Source organism: Molothrus ater, chromosome 4 (genome assembly GCF_012460135.2).
Source record: "Molothrus ater isolate BHLD 08-10-18 breed brown headed cowbird chromosome 4, BPBGC_Mater_1.1, whole genome shotgun sequence".
Taxonomy (NCBI): domain Eukaryota; kingdom Metazoa; phylum Chordata; class Aves; order Passeriformes; family Icteridae; genus Molothrus; species Molothrus ater.
The window spans coordinates 49,086,537-49,105,610 of record NC_050481.2 but is presented as its reverse complement, the minus strand read 5'-3'; the positions used below and the strand labels follow the sequence as shown (position 1 = coordinate 49,105,610).

Genomic DNA, 19,074 nt, shown 5'->3' with positions numbered 1-19,074 from the left:
ACTTCTACTGTGACATGCTGCTGCTGTGGTTCTGATAGACACCATCATTGTTTGGTGGATGCAGTTTTTCAGAGGAATGAAGAATCATCAGCATCCTGCCAGACAGGTCTGAAATCAAGGAAACCATGGCTGCACTCTTTAGAACTGAGACTCTCAAGGCAAGCCTTCAAAGCTACATTTCAGCAGTTTAACACTTACACCTACAGACTTCCAGAAGAGCTCTTGCATTCTGTAGAACATGTTCTTTATCTGCTGGTGGACTTGGCTGTAGTTCAGAGCAATTGCAGAGTCACTGCTAGCAGTCAATACACACAAAGGCAGTCCTTGGCAGAGCAGCCACCTTCATCAACCTGACACTTTCATCTGCATTGTTTCTGTTACCTCTCTCCAGCTGGTCTTCATCTCAGGTCAGACCCAGAGTTCACGTCCTTCAGTATGTCCCCACCTCAGAAGCCCTTAATTATTCAATTTCCTAGACAAAACATATGCTTCTTGTGGACAATGAAATACAACAACATACATTTTCCAATCTTTAATTAAGTAAAGCAAGACTTGTGGCCTTTTTTTTCCCCATTCCCAACTCAGCTGTAGGCTGTTTTGAATTTCTTTCATTTGCAAGTCTCCTGCTTGACAGTTGAGATGTTCCAGCCCAGAGCTCCTGGCCCATGGACCTGGAGAGCAGCAGCTGACAGCCAGGTGCTGAATAGCAACTGGACTTAGACTACCTCACATGCTGGGCTGCATGACTTGCAGTCACCACGACTCTCCACATAAGTATTTAAATTAACCTGGATGCAATTCAGAAACAAACAGATGTCTCTCTTCCTGCTCAAATCTTTCATGGACCCAGGCCCTCTATAAAAGCACTCAATTGCTTGGCCTATTGATCCCTCTGATCCTCTAATTAAAGGCTGGGGCAGTCTCATGCAGGAATTGCTGCAGTGCTCCAGACAATTTACCAGAAGAGAAGGGGGGATGTTACAGCCTTACACACATCCCTGACACCCACTGTCCCAGCAGTGGCCTCAGTTATGCTTTATGTTTGATACCTTGTGACACAGTGTACACGTTCTGGCTGGGATGAAATTTGTTTTCTCCATAGTGCCTGTCATAATGCTGTGTTTTGGATCTGAGTTGGGATTAGGATTTAGAGCAGCATAATCCTACCATTTCAGGGACACATTTGTTCCCTCCACACCTTTCTCTTTTGGCCACAACTTTAGCCTAGAGCTGACATTAGAGCTAAGGTTCAGACCCACAGAGTTTCCAGCTTCAGGGCCACTGTCACAGCAGGAGGCATGCCAAAGGGAGCACGGCACTGCATCAACATCGCTCCATCCATCTGTGTGTAAGTCAATCCCTGTCTAGCACACTGCTATGGTAAAACTGAGCTAATTGCATGATTTACCTCAGCCAGAATTTACCTCAAGCAGGATTTACCCCCAAAGCCAATGGAGGTACTTATAGTAAGTCAGCAAACACCTTCTACTCATGGAAGGGTAAATGCAGTCACCAGGAGGATGGTGCCATGTAGCAAATCCTGTGGCTCCAGCACCTGCACAGCCAAGGACCTGCATCCTGCTGCCTGGGCAGCCAGCTATGGACAATAATTGTTTGTTTTGAAGGCAGGGAGTAGGGAATTAAGGAGGTTTCTAGGAATGGCTTTGGAAACCTTCTTTTGGGACCTGAGTCATTATAAGAAAATTAAGAAAAGCACATGTCTGAGATGTTTGCTAGGCAGGTGAGGACAATGCAGAAGATGTGGACTTGGACTGCCCCAGGGCTTGGATTTTGGCAGGACAGTAGGAAAATTGTTTTCTAAAGAATATTATACAGCCTCAGCTTCCATTTTGGGAGCTCTGCATTGTCTAAGGCAGCTTTGCCTCCTTTACTACCCTACTTGTTATAGGAACTTTTGTTTGGAGATCCTCTGAACTCAGGAACAGGCCTTAGTTATAGGTCAAGATCTTATGCCAACCTTCAAGTGGAATATGGTGGAAAGATAAATACTGACACCAAGTCCTATACCTAAGACAAAGGAATCTGTCAAAAGATCATATATGTAGCAAAGATTCCTCTGTCCACAGTTTCTAGATTAGACATCTGAGCAAAACCTTAACACTGTGAACAGTGTTGAGCACCACAAAAACTATTATTACATTTGGACAATGCAGAAAGTTCACAAGTATGTCCAGTCACTTTTCCAGGTGAGTATTAATTTTATTGCAGTAATGGGAATGAATTGGATTAAATGTGTTGGGCACATCTATCTTCTTCTCTGAAGAAAGATGGTCTAGAGGCTTCCTTCATCTTTGCAATGAGGTGGATGGGGACTGCATATGACACAGAACTCATTTATGTGTCTTTCTGGAGGCATCTTTATGCAACAGTAGCCGTTTTAGAAGTTTGATATTGTTATACTTACTGTTTATTTTAAAATTAGTGTATTGATAGATTTAACAGATGCTTCCACAGAAACAGTTCTGCTATCACTTCCTGCATGCTGTACAAGCCGTGCAGAGCCTGAAATTACACTTGCACAACTGCAGTCTCCCTCAACAGCCCAGACACAGGAGCCATCCCAGAGATGGCTAACCTAGGGATCTAAGCACTGCCATTGCTGAGGCAGGCTGAAGGCATAACCACCATTTGCTGCTGTACAATTCAGAAATAGGATTTTCTTGCCTTTTTTAGCCTTCTCTTTGGTAGGCTGCAAGATGAATGTTTTGCTATCCTCTCAGAGGAGCTGCATGCAGGCCCTCCTACATATCTGTCAGGGACCATTAGCATTGGACTTGTTCATTCAAGTTGCTTTGATATCCTTGCATCTTACAGTGCATTAAGAGTTCATCATAAAAGGAAGGATAGTCAAAGATACCATATATAGAATATTTTGGACCAATTTTGGCTTGCTTATAGGCATCAAAGGCTGTTTTCAGCTACAGTAAAGGGGGAAAAAAGCAGAAATAAATGGTACTGTGATTTACTGTGAAACTTTCCCCCATCCTCCCCAGAAATCTTTGGTTTTGAACAGTGTGTACTGCTTTTTTTTTTTTTTTTTACTGTGATAGACTAAGTCAAAGGATCATGGGGTATTTCAGGAAGGGTTCTTAGGATACCTGTAGACAAACCTCCTGCTCCAGGCATGATCAGCTAAAAGATCAGACAAGGTTGCTCAAGGCCTTATCCTGTCTGGAAACATGCCAGCTTTGGCCACAAAATACAAAGCCTGCCTTGCTATTCTCTTTTTTTCTTCACTAAGTCTTGTTATAGGTAGAGCTAGTGTGAGACTGCATCTTGAACCTTTTATGGCCATATTTCAAATATTAATTCTAGGCTTTTTTCCCAATGAGTTCATGGTAAACTGAGTAATGTTGATGAGTAGGTCTCAATTCAAAAACGCACGTGTGCAACCACCTGATGTGAATGATTCTCCACTAAATCACAGTGCAATAGATCTAAAGTTAATTTAAATGTGCTTGAAATGAGGCAAGCACTTAGAAATTTTGCTGTGCTGGGGCCCAAATCGTTCTGAAACACAGTGAAAAATCAAAGGAAGAAAGTCATCAAAACCAAACAGACTGCAGACATTCAGCTGACTCTTTTGTTCAGTATTTGCATTGTTTGAAAGACAACTGTGAAGCATCTCGCTTGTCCACAAGGCTGTTTACCAGTAAAATCTGAAAAGCTGTTGGGAGTCCACGTGATTTCTAGTATTTTGAGCAGGTTGGTTTTGTTTCCTTATTCAGACATGTTCTAGTCCAAAGACATTGTGCACAGAAACTGTCAGGTCATGAATAAAAGATAAAAAGCCCGCTATTTTTTAACCAGCTTCACTGGACTGGTTCAGGGGTTGGTCCAAATGCAGAGATACAATCAGCACACAGGAGACTTTTATGTCACATTAATGATACTGGAAATTTAAAAATAAGTGTTTAATGATTTTGTTGAATACCAAAACCATTGTATACTTTTTGCAACATACACAGAACAGGGGCTGATGCTTAGGAGCAGCTTGGCACACAAATGTAGACATGGGCTTTGGGGATGCATGGAGCCAGGGGCTGGGCTGATGGTGGAGGAGAAACCTGTTGCCCAGGGTGATGCCAGCCGCTTGCCCACGCTCCCGGCCCGCTTCCAGCACTTTCTCCACGCCAACCTCGGGGGGCCGGGGTCCCCCCGGCCGCACCCCGCTCCCGCGGAGGCGCCGTGACCCGGCCCCACAGGCCCGGCCGCGCTCCCCCGGCCCCTTCGGCCCCGACCCCCCCGCCTCGGCCGTGCCCCGCTCCTCCCTCTCCCCCCGCCGCCGCGCCGAGTGGGCCAGCCCGCCCCTATATAAGAGCCGGGTGGGCGGCTCCGCGCCCCAGCGTCGCCAGCGGCTCGGCAGCGGATCTGCCGCGGGGGACATCGTCGTGCGTGGGGCACAGCCTGCCTTCTTCCCGGCTCCCGCCGCCCTGCAGCCATGGCCTGGCAGCCCATGGAGATCAACCCCGAGGTGCGCGACGGGCGGCGGGGACTGGGCTGGGGCTGCGGGCGGGTGGTGGGACGCCGTCTCTCACCCGCCCTCACGCTTTCCCCCACCCCGCATTGTCTTCCAGATGCTGAACAAAGTGAGTTGCCGCCGCCGGAGGAGCGTCGCGGGCGAGAGGGCGCCGGCCCTTCTCCCTCCATCCCTCGGCATCCCGCCCTGCCGGGGAGCGCCAGCCGCGGTGGCGGTACCGCTGCGCGGGGCGCGGCCGCACCTGCGGAGCGGCGCCTCCCTCCGTCCCCCGGCATCCCGTCCCTCGGCATCCCGCCCCGCCGGGGCACGGAGCGGCGCCTCCCTCCGTCCCCCGGCATCCCGCCCCGCCGGGGCGCTGAGGGGCTCCGCTCGCGGGGCGCGGCCGCACCTGCGGAGCGGCGCGGGGGCCGTGCGCGCTCGGGGCCGGCAGGTGGCGCGGCGGGCCCGCGCGTTGTGCTGTGTCACCGGGCGCGGCGGGGCTGGGGCGGGCGCGCCCCGCGGGGACGGGCGTGGCGCGGCCGGGCCACCCGCTCTCTGTGCCCCGTGCAGGTGCTGTCCCGCCTCGGGGTGGGTCCTGGCTGGCGCTTCGTGGACGTGCTGGGCTTCGAGGATGAGGCGCTGCGCGCCGTGCCGACCCCGGCGTGCGCGCTGCTCCTGCTGTTCCCGCTCACGGAGCAGGTACGTGTCCCCTCCCGGCAGGGTAGCGCTGGCCGCTGTCTGGAGTGCGGCTGCCATCCCCCAAGCATCAGATGGTTGGGCGTGGATGGCGCTTGGCACTGGCACGGTGTTGTGCTTGGTCCCCGCCTCCAAATGGCCTCGGCTGAGCTGGGCAACCAAACAAGGGGTCTTATTCCATCACAGTGTTCCTGTGAGATTTTGCTTTGTATATCAGACTGAGGGGAAAAAACAATGCGTGATCTTGACTGTGAGGGACAGCAATTCCATTACTGTGCTGAATCATTGGATCTGGAGAGGCCTACATTACTTCTTTAATATAATCAATTGGTTTGATGCTAAGGAAGTGAATGACATGAAATCAAATTCAGTTAACAGGTTCTTAAAAAGAAGGATTATAACTTTCCAATAGCAATGGATTTTGCAGTTTATACATTGTTCTGATGGGGAGGGGCTCATGAGGGCAATTCTAAAAGGCCTATTGTAGAGACATGCTGAGTAGCCTTGTTCAGTGGACTGAAGCAACTGAGAGAGGATATAAAAGAGCCTATCCATTATATTATTTCCCACCAAGCTATTTCCAGTGTATGGCAGAGATGGAGAAGATAAGAACAGTGCCTTTGGATATGACTGAATCATGCAGGTAGTCAGTCCATTAAGTGTTGGCCTGAATCCAGTTTAGGCATATGGTGCTTTACTGGTGCCACAAAGATGACTTTCTGAATAAATCTCTGTCCAGTCCTGATACTGATTCTCCTGCACAACAACTTGTTTTTCCAGTGCACTATACAAGGATAGGACTGTGATGAAATGCCTAAACTAGTTATGTGTTTACAGCATGAAAACTTCAGAAAGCAACAGACTGAGAAAATAAAGGACCAGGAGATCAGTTCTAAAGTGTATTTCCTGAAGCAGACTGTCAGTAACTCCTGTGGGACAATTGGTCTGATACATGCAGTTGCTAATAACAAAGACAAATTGAAACTTGGTGAGTATGAATGTTCTGAAGTGCTTGAATTTCTATTTTTGACAGCAGATTGAATGGGTATGGGCTATTGGGACAGCTTTCTTTCAAGCAAGCCAGGTTAAGGCATCCTGTAATGTTTTAGTTGGTAAGTGGGTCTTCCAGCTCTTGGAGAGGGGCATGTGGACTGCCTGAAACACAAAAGGGAATGTGCTTTGACTCCTGTCTGCTAGCTGCAGAGATATTGTCCTAGTAAGCAATGCAAGAGGAAAAGGGCACTTAGCAGCACTGACCAAAGTCTGTCTGTAATTAAGAAGTGCTGTGTTCAGAAGCAGTTATTGACATTAAGCTTGATGTCAATAGATGAGATGGAGTTCTTCATGCTGCTTATGTCTAATGTAAATCAATGTGCTCAGAGCAGCCTGTAAATCAGTCTAAAACATTTTTATTTTTCTTTTTGCTGGACAAGTTGTATAGATAAGGGTTTGTAAGGAGATTTTTCCTATCAAGGTAATAGTTTGGATGGTTTCTTTACTATAGAAAAAGATTCTTTTGTTGTTCAGAGACTAGATCTGCAAAATACAACTACCATTATTCTAAGAGAACTTGGACCCATTCTGTGGTGTGGGATTCTTTTTTATACAAAGGAAAACATGTGGAAGTCATAGGGAACATTTAAACATGGTTTTGCTTTGTTCTTCAAAAGGATTCACTGGAATAACACTCTTGATGAATGAAGCAATGATGCAGCATATCTTTTATGTGCTAGACCTTAGTGTATCTTAGTACTGCAGTAATTTATATTCTGGCAAACCAAAGTTAGCAAGTGCTGCCTTCATTTAAAGGCAGTGAGACAATTTTGTCTACCCATATTCTGTTAGTTATGTGTCCTTACAGCTGGTACCTTTCTTGAATTTCTTCAAAACAGGGCTGAACATTTCTGCCAAATGTGCAGTGGGGAAATCAGAAAAGCTGAATCCCATTTGAAAATTATTTTTCTAAATGAGCATCCAGAGTTAACTGAAGCACTCTTCCCTGAAACAATCCTGGTTGTTTGTGTAGATTGTTACTAATATCTTCTGTGTTAATAGCTTACTTTGAGTGGTAGTTATAATGTGCTTATATTGGAGATAGTTACAGGGTGAATGCAATGACTTGTAGTTAGTGCAAAAAGCATTGATTTCTGTGGGCTGCATCTAAACTATGACTGAGGTTTTACCTATACTGAATGAAATGTTTGATCATCTTGTGCAGAGGAGGGGTCTGCCCTGAAGAAGTTTCTTGATGAAACAGCTGATTTGTCTCCTGAAGAAAGAGCTAAGCATTTGGCAAATAATAAGGTATATGAACTATACAAACTACTGACAGTTATCAGCACCTAAAGATGTAGTAACCTGTACCTGCTTTCTCTTAAGGCTATACAAGAAGTCCACAATTCTGTTGCGCAAGAAGGACAATGTCGGGTAAGATGTGAATGTGTAAAATCTTGGGAAAATGTTTAATGAAGGTGGCAGAGCAACACTTATTTTTTGTCTGACAGAAAGCTGTTATAGTTCATGGGGAAAGAGAAATAAGTTACTCATGGGTGAATGCTTGTTTGGGATTTCTTCCTCAAACATGGATTGAGAATGTGGATCAAGGCCCAGTTGTAAAATATAATTTGACATTAGGATTTCTGGTGCTTGACCTTGTAGAAGTCTTGCCACAGACCTCTCCCACTGAACTGAAGTTTTCAGTCCTTGGCTTTCTTGTTCAAGTTTCCTCTGTTCTGTAGTCACAAATTGGGTTTGCAGTACTAGCTTCAAACTAACAAATATGTCTGATGGTGTTTCCTAAGGTTGAGGACAACAGTGTGAACTTCCATTTCATCCTTTTTGTCAACGTGGATGGACACCTGTATGAATTGGGTAAGGCCTATGAACTGTGTTTGAACTGGGCTTATGCCAGCCACACTGCACAGTAGTGTTGGGGGCTCAAACAAGATATTTTGTGCTAATTAAGCTGTTTGCTGAGACCCTCAGTGCCAAAACACAAATTGTATCTTCATCTGAAGATTTTAACTGATGGCGGGTTACATTGAAGGCCTAAAGCACATTGTCACTGGTGTAGCTGAGAACACTGTTTCCATCTCACTCAGACTAGTGACAATTTGTTTTGACATCCCCAGTGTCATCATATGTGTACTTGTTTGGGTCTGCTATGCTCAGTTCTGCTAATTCAGAAGTATTTCTTTTACAGATGGCCGTATGCCATTTCCTGTAAACCATGGCACGAGCTCAGATGACTTGCTGTTGAAGGTAAGTCTTCTCCCTTGCTGCTTGTTTCCCTGAAAACAAGGCTTATAAAAAGCCTTATAAAGAAGTGAGAATTCTGCATGTGGTATATAGTGGCTGTACCTACTTGCTGTACAAGTCTGTGCTTAGCTTAAATCTGTCACGTTTATGACTACTAAAGGTATTGTCCCTAAGAGCTAGATACCTGTTCAGTGTATTTATTAGCTGGTGCTATAAGATTATGTAACTTAGTTCGTGGGACTCAGAGAGGAACTGTAAAGGCTTGTTCTCTGCAGGAAATGTATTTGGTTAGTCTAAGCAGCTGTATTTTTTCATCCCCAAGGATTCTGCTAAGATCTGCAGACAATTTACAGAACGTGAAAAAGGAGAAGTTCGTTTTTCTGCTGTGGCTTTCTGCAAGTCTGCCTAAGACTCTGAAGAGATGCAAGGAAAGCAGTTTAATAGCACACCAGTAAATGCAGTTTAAACTCCAGTGCTTCAGTACTTGTTAAACACAGCTGTTCTGGTATCTTAAATTATTTCCACCTTTTGCTATACACAGATGCAACATCAGCTGAGCTTATGCTAAAGGATGAGCTCAAGTTTTAATGTGAACGGTTTGGACACATCAGATATCTTTAGACTCTTTTTTCACATGTTAAGTAGAAAATGCTTAACAGGGCTTGTTTGATCTGTGTTATGTTATTTGAGTTGTTGGTTGATATTTCCTTGTCCTTAATGAGAATAAAATGTTCTGCTGGAAGACTAAATGGGCTGAAGTGCTGACTAATTTTCTCCAAAAGGAGTTGTGCGGCATCCTCTGTAAGTCCTCTTCAAAAGCCCCTCAAAGCTCTCCTCTGAGCAAACAGTTAAGTTAACCTCAGGGTAGCAGGGCAATTGCTTTTTCTAGTGTCTTGGAGGCTTTCAAGGATGGAGAGACACTGGTCTGTATAATGTTGCAGTGCTGCATGCTGCACTACCCTTCCAGTAAGGCTTTTTGTTATGTCCAGTCTGAAACTCATAAGCTGCAATCTGCCACTCTGAATACATTTAGTTTGGAAGGGTAAGGTGTGATAAATTACTGTTCAAATGTCACCTTAATGGGGTCTGTATTAGTGCTACAAGGCACAGAATACCCACTGAGTTGGTTGGTGTTATGTTTCCTTATAGGAGACAGTATTAAAACAGGTATTTTCCCTACCTGTAGCTAAACCAAACCTGCTGGCTGAGGCAGAACACAATCCTGGGATAGGTCATGTGTGCTTACTAACTTGTGATTCTGTTATGAAGACCTTTAAAGAGGCTGTACTTATCTGTCCCATCCAAAATGACCTAAAAAGGAGAAACCCACACTACATAAATTTCTAATAGCAGGTTGAAATTTTGGATTCAAGATAAAGAGATGAAATCTGTCTATAATACATGTTCTTTGGCATGAACCATGACCTGTGGAAACTATTTTTACCTGAGTCTAGTTGCTGTTTGCTCATCTTGCAGCTCCCTGTTGATATTTCAGGTAGCTGTAGGCAGGGAAAAAACACCCTTAAACTTGGGTCTTTATTCTAATGTCCCAGTCATCCCTGGCAACCATTTTATACAGTGATGGGTAACAGACTTGTAGATGGTCACAGGGCTTTTTAGAAGGGTAAATCAAGCTTTTATTAAAGCTCTGTGTGGGCTGATGTTGTTTTGTATTGGGCCTTGTTACTGCTCATGTAATTGCCTGATAGCTGAAGCTGACAAAGGGTTGCAACACATTTTAATTTGAAGTCTAAGGATTTACTAAACCTCAGGATACTCCAGTTCTAAATATCAGTGCCTTCAGTTTCTGTTAGCAGGAAGGTGAAAACCATGGCTAGGAAAAGGTCTGTTATGTGTCATTGTCCTCTGCAACAGCATCATCTTCTGCCTCTTGGTGGAAGTTGTTGTAGGGTTGGGGGAGAGGCCTCTGCTGCAGCCCTGCTGCAGCGCAGGCTCGGAGCCATGCCTGCGGCTGGGCTGCTTAGCAACACAGCCAGCAGCAGAGGAAACGCAAGGGCCATGAGCAGGGGAGAGTGGAAGGTGAAAAAATCCAGCTACAGGAGGAGAAGCACAAGAAGTGCCAAGTGAGCTGTGTGCCTTACCTGGGGCAGTGAGCTTTAGTGCTGCACAGGACCCTCTCCTTGCCCTTAGGGCAGTTACTGAGGGTATGTACTGTGGCTGTGCCTGTGTAGAGTCAATGCTGAAGAAACCTGAAAATGCTTGTGCCAGACTTTTCTTATTTTCTCACATTCTGGTCCCAGGTATAGTTTCAAAGGATGGAAATATAGAGCAAAACCAAAGAATTAATGTTATCTGTCTACTTATGTATAACATCCACTACCAAGGCTATTGTCCCCTGCAGAAATGATGACAAGGGCTTAGGAAACAGCTAGGCTTTACTTTAAACCACCTTGGGTTTCAGAAACAGGAAGATGAGTTTTTGGGGATGGCAAAGATCTTGGGGGCTGGGATAGAGGTCTCAAATCATGAGTGGTCATCTGTAAGCTGAATAGATGGAAGATGTTGCAATATTGCAGTGCAGCTGTTCCAAATGTGTTACTGCATTCAGAAAAAAAGTCACACTGCACAGACAGAAGAGTGTATTTGACAACTTGCAATTCTATTAAATAAAACCAGGAAGATGTTTTAAAGCCATATCAGGCTTTAAAAGAAATGCTTTTTCTTATTCATATTTTCTAGCTTATTTTACCTACTTGCCAGTTTTTTAATTTTAATCTTTGCCCATTATTTCACACTTTGGGAGATATGTGTGGGACAAGAGTTGTTTTTTAGAGTGGTGTGTAGCAAAACACTTTTCATGAGAAGTGCTCTTATAATTTAGTATTTTTAATTGGGCACATCTGTCTGAAGTGAGGATCATTTCTTGTCCCTCCTTGTTGTCTCCTCTTTGTTCTTATAGCTGTAGTTCCATTCTGAGCTGTTGCTTTTCCTTGATTTCCTGTGTGGTCTTCTTAAGTAAATTAATTCTTTTTACCCTCTCTACATCTCATCTAAAGCCCTTCATGTTTTTCCTGAATTTACCCCTGAATTTTCCATGTGAAAATTATTTAGAAGGGCAGGAGCTTGCAAAGCCTGCTGTCTTTTATGCCCACTCTGAAGAAACCGGTGAGTTTTGAGCAAATTAATTTGAATTAACAGATTCCTGCCATTTTTGTGCTGCCTTCCAGAGGTGGACATTCAACAGTTAATATATAAAACTATCCTTGGAAATATTTGAGAAACATTGAAGGTAGGATTTTAGGCTTATCTGTTTAGACATGCACATTTAGAGCTAATTTAGAGCTCTACCAGGGTAGACTGTGTGCAATCCATAATTTCATAACCATTTAATTGCCTGCCTGAAAGCTGTAGTCAGCTTACTCTGTAGATGGCAGCATTGGGAAACTTAGAGCAACAAGTCTGATTTAGGACCAATGACAGATCCAGACACTATCTTAAAGTCCACAGCTAGTCCTATTGCTTTCAATGGGATCATTCACGTGCTTAAGCAAACTTCTGAATTCAGAGCCAAATAGCCAGTCCTTAACTTAATCAAAAGGTAGGCATAATGCAACAATCAAAGCCTCTTATATGTATGAATAGTCTTTGGTTTAGGTCCCCAGCTTACTTGCAGCTAATGCACAACTTTTATCCAATATACTGTGCTGTGCACTATATACACTAGTATTTCCATTCTAAATATAATTCTTTTTAGGGAAAGTAAGAAAGGTATGGGACTAGCTGCAGCAGCATCCAGCTTTTGACACACAGGCCAGTTTATCAATCTCAAATATTTAAGATGGAGAAGCAGTTAGCTGAAAAAGGAACTAGACACACTCATATCATCTTTGCCATTAATGCAAAGACAGCAGGGCCCGTGGTGGGCATTGGGAGCAAACAAGACTGGCAATAAACCTTGTAGTCACAGGATCCCTCTCCTAGTGCTGCCAGCAGCCAAGGAGAGGCTGATGGCAGGACTTCAGCTCAGGAAAGCTGTGGACTAATTGAGAACAGACACAATTAGAGAAAAATGCAGCCAGAAGCAGAGTAACAGCATTAAAGTTCCTTTAGTGACCAAAGGACATAAAATATCACTTGCATTTTGTAATTTTTTACATATTGTAGAGGATATTCCAAATGCTTTGAAGCCAAGGGACCTCAAGGGATGAGAGGATGGGTTAGAAGAAACCTCATAGAGTTCAACAGGGTGGGGTGCAGAGCTTGGCACCTGGCTGGAGCCACCCTATGGCTGGGAGGTGAAGGGCTGAGTTTCAGCCTTTCTGCAACCTGCGGGTTATGGCAGGTGCCAAGTTGAATATAAGCCCATATGTTGAGTGCTCTTCCTGTAAGGCAAATCACATACTCTGTTGGGAGTTAATACTGGGAGGAACAAGACCAGAAGGTGGAGGGAAGTTATCACCCATTCATTACTCCTTGGCACTGGTGAGATTGCACCTGGAATAGTGGTTCAGTTCTGGGTCCCCCACCCAGTCCAAAAAGGATGTGGAGGAGTCTGGAGAGGGTCCAGCAGCTGGCTGCAGAGGCAGGGAGCATGTGGCCTATGAGGAGAGACTGGTGGAGCTCAGCATATACAGTCTGGTATGGAGGAGACTAAGGCAAGGTCTGACTGTAGCTTACAACTACATCAAGGGCAATTGCAAAGATGACAAAGCCATCTTTTGTCCTGGTAGTAGGAGATGGTCTATCAAAGGGCAGTAACCCCAAATTGCAGCTTGGAAGGTTCAGTTCAGGACATTTGGAAACAAGAAGAATATTTCTTCATGGGAAAGTAATATACTGGAACAAGTTGTCAGGGAAATGGGAGCATCTCCATCCTTGCAAGTGTGTAAGGGACCAGAAATTAACAACCAGCTTCTGTTAAACTGACTGAGGTTACCTATTTCAGTACAAAAAATTAGAGCAGTGATCAGTAAAGATTTCATTCCCTTTCAGGAAAGGGCATGAAATCTTGAAATCAGAGAACAAAATCTAACAAACGCTCTGGAAAGGAGATATGATCCAAAAAAAATGCAATTGAAAACACCCAGAAAATTTGGAAACGGAGTGACTACAACCAAATGGACTGAAGTGAAATGAGGGGCAGTGGAAAGGACCAAACCTTGCCAAAATGACTCCAATGCAAATCCTGAAATCAGGGAAGAAAGGTAAACACAGAGAGAAGAAGAAATTGAAGAAATCAAAGGCTAAAAAAAAAAAAAAGGAAAAATTCCGAAACCAAGTGAAAGCAGTAAAAGTGAATGGGATGACAAGAAGTGCAGGGAAATGGACCAAAGCTTGCCCAATTAATCCCCAGTGAAATTGCAAGTGCTTTGCGCGGGGAAGCTGCTCCCTGGAGGAGGAGCTGGAGGCTGATGCTGCTGACTGCTGGTTTTCTTCTCTGTCCAGGGTGGAAGGACAAGAATGGCTGCAGGAACAGCAGCCAATGCATCCAGGGGGAGGTGAAGGTTTTGTTCCTGATGGGAGGGTTGTCGCTTCACAGAGAGCTGGGGAACCACTTCCACAGTCAATGAATCAGAAACTGAAGTATGAGGAGTCCTCCCTGAGGATGCATGAAACATCCCTAGGGGGAAAAGGAGCAGTGAGTGATGGGGGAAATGGAAAAATGAGCGAATTCCTGAACATTTTTCAATGGTCATCTTTCCAGCAGTACCATAAGACTGTTCAATGAAGTTTCCCAATCCCTTAAATAATTGTGCATCAAAAATGTAGTGCTAGATGAAGCTCAGTGAACAAATAATGAGCTATGTAGAATTGATTTGAAACTTCTGTACTTTTTGGTTAGATGAGCTTCAGACATGCTTAGATGACATTGCAAGGCCTGCAACAAGATACAAAAAGTGAGATCTGCATGATGTTGGAGGAACCAGACTAGGCAAAGGTATTTCTGCTAGTTTAGCATTTCCAGCAGGGTAACATAAAAACCATGACAGTCAATTCCTTTGCTTAGGAACACTCAATACCATACTAAGAGATATTATTACTTACAGCACTGTGGCCATACTGAGTTGCATTTTCTTTTCAAGTCTTCATATGTATGCATGTTGACATCTTAGCAGAAGAGCTTCTACTCTTAGTGTGTTCAGAGTGGGAGAAGTAAAGCTTAACTATCCCCACTTTGCAAGTAAGGAATGGAGATGCAGATGCCCTGATTTTTCCAATAAGCAACACATTTCTCAGGATCAATTCTTACTGAACAATGTGAGAAAAGGGGCTGAGTGGATAATTTTTGCCAGCTTCAGAAAGCAGCTGCTACAGGTGTATGATACAGCCCAGTGCTGTTATGAATGGACTTGGTTTTCAATTTTCCTCACTATCTGAGAAGTCATAAAGTAACCTCTGCTGCGTTTTAGTAATGATCAGTACCAGTAGCAGTGACAACAAACTTCCCTGTAAAACATCATTTAAATCCTTTACCAAAGATGGCAAAATCCTGTTTGGTTTGAATCAGTCCAATGCATGTTCATGGCCCTTGATGGGCTATGAGGATTTAGAAAAACTGTTGCTCTTTGTGAAAATGCAGTGTTTCAGGGCAATGAGAAACTGCTGGTTAAGCAGCCAGGGATCTTGTACAATGTGTTTTACAAACGTTGTTTCTATGGTCTGTCTGTCTGTCTGCCACAGCTGCTGCAGGGATCCACGTCAGTCAGGTGACAGATTTTATCCTTTGCTTAGCTGCAGTGGGGATGTGTCTAGCTCGTGAGTGTCACTCCTGAGGCTTGTAGTAGGGAATGGACCCAGGAGAGCCTGGGACTGCTGTCTGTCTTTCCTGCAGGGAATGTGCTTGCTATGTTGCAGCCTGAGAACCACACACTCATTGACTAAAAATACAGTAGGAAGAAATTAGCTTAAAATCTCTTTGATTTTCAAAGCTAGAGATATTTCTCCTGCCAGCCTCAAAAAATTTGTGGGTTTTTTTTTACCCTATAACTTTGTTGGTGTTTTTGAAAGCAAAATCCACAACTACTCTTGAGTCCCTGTGAGTGCAATTAAAAGAAAATAAGTACTGCTGCTCAAAAAGTTGAAATATTAACTCCACAGCAACATTGGTTTTGTTCCTTACTCATTTGATACATGCATGTCAGGAAATGTCATTTGGTTCATTAGATTTGATGGGGCATGGAAAAGTTCCCTTCTCAAATTTGCTAAATTCAGCTTTGCTAAATTCAGCTCCTAGGCTGCAAGAGGCAAGTTTATTTTTAAGTACTGTGTAGCACTTGGGGTCTGATTTTACAGAGCACCTCAGCTCATGGCTAGCCCATGATCTCAACTGAAATCAAGCCTTCAGTTAGACTCTAGCACATGGTTGAATTTATGTATAGGCTGAAGTGATTTCCTCAGTCAGACACTTGATGATATTTCCACATCTGTTTAGACTCAGAGCTGAACTCATTGCATGAGGAGGGCAAAAGTCCATTTGCTTTCAAGCAGAAGCCTCTCACTTGGTATTTTTCACTGTCCATTTCATTGGACAGGGAATTAGCAAACTGCCGGTCCTTCTCACAAAATTATATCAATTCTACTACATCAAGTGGGACAACTTTCCTTGGAATGATTATACTTTTCCAAGAGTTCATATCCTCACTCATCTGACTCCATTTAGCACAGGAAATTACAGTTAAGCTGTAAGAAGACTTACCTGGACTAAATCCAAAGTTTATAAATTATAACAAGGCAGAAAATGGGAATCTCAACAATGTAACTATAGTCTGAAGTGTAAGCATTCACAAGTTCAACTTCTTTCCCAAATACTTTTTACCATGGCAGTAACATGAGTTTATATAAATAATGTATGCATTTTTATCTTATTTGCACACTGTAATATAATAGATAATATTTGTGTGTATTAAAGAATGCAGACATGTGTGGGCTGTCTCTGCCTTCATTCTCAGACAGGAGATTTTTGGATTTTTCACCAGCAGCGACCACCAACAGAGCAACTTCCTTCGCACTGGTTTTGGTTTTTTTTTTTTCATAAGAATGCTACTGGAAAGCTTCTTAAGAAATAAGCTCTATAAAGCTTCTTAAGAAATAAAACAATAACAAGTTGGATATGCTTTATCCAGTCCCACAGAATTTTTCATGTCTATGGCAATATCTCAGTATTTGTCCTTTCAGTATTTCAGCAGTCAGGCCAAGGTATACTTATTATGTCTGTGCAATAACAATATGGACCACACAATATGGACCATACAATATGGACCAACAGGTGAAGAAAAGGCTCTCTCCAGAGAAAAGAGCAGATCTAGCAGCAATGATGACCAGAACCCATCACACAGTTTAGATTTTCTTGTGCTGTCCTAAACAAACCACTGACTAGACACAGAATCATTATTTTCTCTTAGGTACATAAGAGATTTAATGCACATTGTGTAAAACATGCATCATCCAACATGGATCATCATAGTGTATATCATAAAAATATCATGGATCATAATAATATAGAGAATTATTTTCAAAACTTTAAGTCTAAATAAGAAATCATAAACATAAATGCAGCTAATACCTCCTGCATGGTCATGTTTTAAAATGCTTGAGATAGAGCTACTGCTCACAAGCATATTCACATGTAAGAGGAAGAGGATTAGGAACAAAAATAAGAACAATTACTGCATTGAATTGAAGGCAAGTTTATCATACACTTACTTCTGTAATACACTAGGTTTTAAATTCTATGGTTTGCATTTCTAGGATTTAAATTAGGCTCATGCTACCTAAAATTTGTGCAAAGAGACCGGCTTTATCTGTTTTCTATTGAACTGCTTTTCTTTATGGATGGTTGCCAACTCTTCGGGAATCACCACACAAACACTGTCAAAATCAACAGTGGTGAATGTGTGGGGTAGGGAGCATAAATTAGGGAACTGCAATGCCTGCTCAGTGCTTGGCCATGGCAGAATAATTGGCCAGTCCCTCAGGGAAAGGACTTCACCCCTTGACTATACATGGAACCAAAACCAGTTAAACTAGGCAGGCCACTCAGCATTCCCATTTAGGACCAGCTTTAGAAAGGAAAATAGCTGCACTGTGCAGCAACAAATTCAGCTTAATGGAAAGTGTTAGCACCCAGGAGAATTCTGGCCCATGACCTAGATAATACAGGAGCAAACCATTGTGTGATAGCATCTCTTTAGCAAATGTAGTACTGCAGTCAGCAGTCTGCAAAAATACTCACTTTCAAAGCAAGCTTTCAGTAAAGCTTTCAGAATGACTTTTGTTTCAGGAGGGAATCACAGATGCAAGCACTAGAAGGGCTTTTCAACACCTGTTTATTTATTTATATTTATTCTTATCTGGGACAAAATAAATCCTTGTGCATTCTGTTTGCAAATAAAGCAGGGACAGTGAAATCTAGAACAAAGCAAAAGAGTACATGGTGGTACCCTTAAGTTCTGTCCAGCATATATAAAATAACTAGCTGGAAGAAGCATCTGCAAATACTAATATGCATATACTTTGTAAATTGTGAAAAAAAATCACCTATAGTATAGGAATAATGGTCTGAAACTCATGCCATTTCTTGTGGGGAATTATGGTTGACCTTTCTGCATTAAAAAAAGAAAGGACACAGAAAATATTGGAATGGAATACTTGAAAAAGTACTGAAAATACTAGAAAAAATTCTACAGCCAGTGCATGCTCATGCTATTCAGGCATAAAACTGTAGCCCACATACAGGAGGCCAGGCCTCTCATTTCATAGTTAATTTAGAACTGTAGCTAATCTGAGAAAACATTTAGGGTCTGGAGTGGTCTTTTCATGTAGAAAGGTACTGTATTATAACATACAGATTTTGAGTTGGTAATGAGTTTCACCTATATCTTGTGTCTCAGATGTGTTTGTTTTAGTACATCTCTAAGTGTGCAAGTCTGGGAAGCCTTCAGGGTGAGACACAATGGATGGACAGAAGCAGTCCAGGTCTGCATTCCTTCGAAGCTGCCACAAAACATGAACTATACTGGAGTTGAACTGGCACACACTGGTGAGGGAATGTTTCCCAGAAAGGTCTCTGGCCTAAAATATCCTCTCTATTCTCACCATATCTCACAGAGTGACAGTTCCTCTCGATTGAGCAAAACATAGAGATCAAGAGATTCCAAGGAACTCTCATCTCAATGATATTGTCACGCCCTTATTATTGTAGACTATCAACTACTTTCTACAGCCTGGACATTTAGAAAAAGAAATTATTCACTGAGATGATAAGCAAAGGAAAAATATCACTATTGAAAGAACTACAGGTCCGTGTTCCTGGAATGGCAGCATGTAGACTCTCATCTCAGCTTTTGGGTTTAATGGTGACTTTTTTTCCTCCCCTGGTCTAAGATCATAAGCATTAGTCCTGCTGGGAGACAAATTTTGATTCTCTCTGCCCATTCAAAGTATTTTCTCTAAACTTATGTCCACAGCTTTTGAAAAGATAACACAGCCTTTTCCATGAGTACCAAATAAAGGTAAAGAGTAGTTTTCAGTAGTGAAAGACTTAAAACTTTTTCTTCTGAAAATGTCTGTTAAATTTTGGTTTGTGGTTTTTTGTTTTCATTTTCTCAGAGTTGTTTTGCAAGTAGGGTTTTGCCAGTGTTGAAAATGGAACCACATTGATGTAAATAGGCACAAGAAAT

At 43.0% G+C, this 19,074-nt stretch overlaps 1 protein-coding gene across 1 annotated transcript; it reads left to right on the top strand.

Moving 5' to 3' along the window:
• The first annotated feature begins 4,360 nt into the window (after positions 1 to 4,360).
• On the top strand, positions 4,361 to 9,183 carry UCHL1 (ubiquitin C-terminal hydrolase L1). Its single transcript, XM_036382333.2, has 9 exons — positions 4,361 to 4,495; positions 4,599 to 4,610; positions 5,051 to 5,179; positions 6,014 to 6,164; positions 7,395 to 7,480; positions 7,556 to 7,603; positions 7,978 to 8,047; positions 8,379 to 8,437; positions 8,757 to 9,183. The coding sequence occupies exons 1-9, from the start codon at positions 4,463 to 4,465 to the stop codon at positions 8,841 to 8,843; spliced, it is 675 nt and encodes a 224-aa protein (XP_036238226.1). The 5' UTR covers positions 4,361 to 4,462; the 3' UTR covers positions 8,844 to 9,183.
• The last annotated feature ends 9,891 nt before the right edge of the window (positions 9,184 to 19,074 follow it).

Excerpts from the sequence above, each read along its gene's own strand:
- UCHL1 (XM_036382333.2), top strand. The coding sequence starts at position 4,463 with ATGGCCTGGCAGCCCATGGAGATCAACCCCGAG. Across the intron at positions 6,165-7,394 it reads CAAAGACAAATTGAAACTTG|AGGAGGGGTCTGCCCTGAAG; the intron begins GTGAGTATGAAT and ends CATCTTGTGCAG. Across the intron at positions 8,438-8,756 it reads CAGATGACTTGCTGTTGAAG|GATTCTGCTAAGATCTGCAG; the intron begins GTAAGTCTTCTC and ends TTCATCCCCAAG.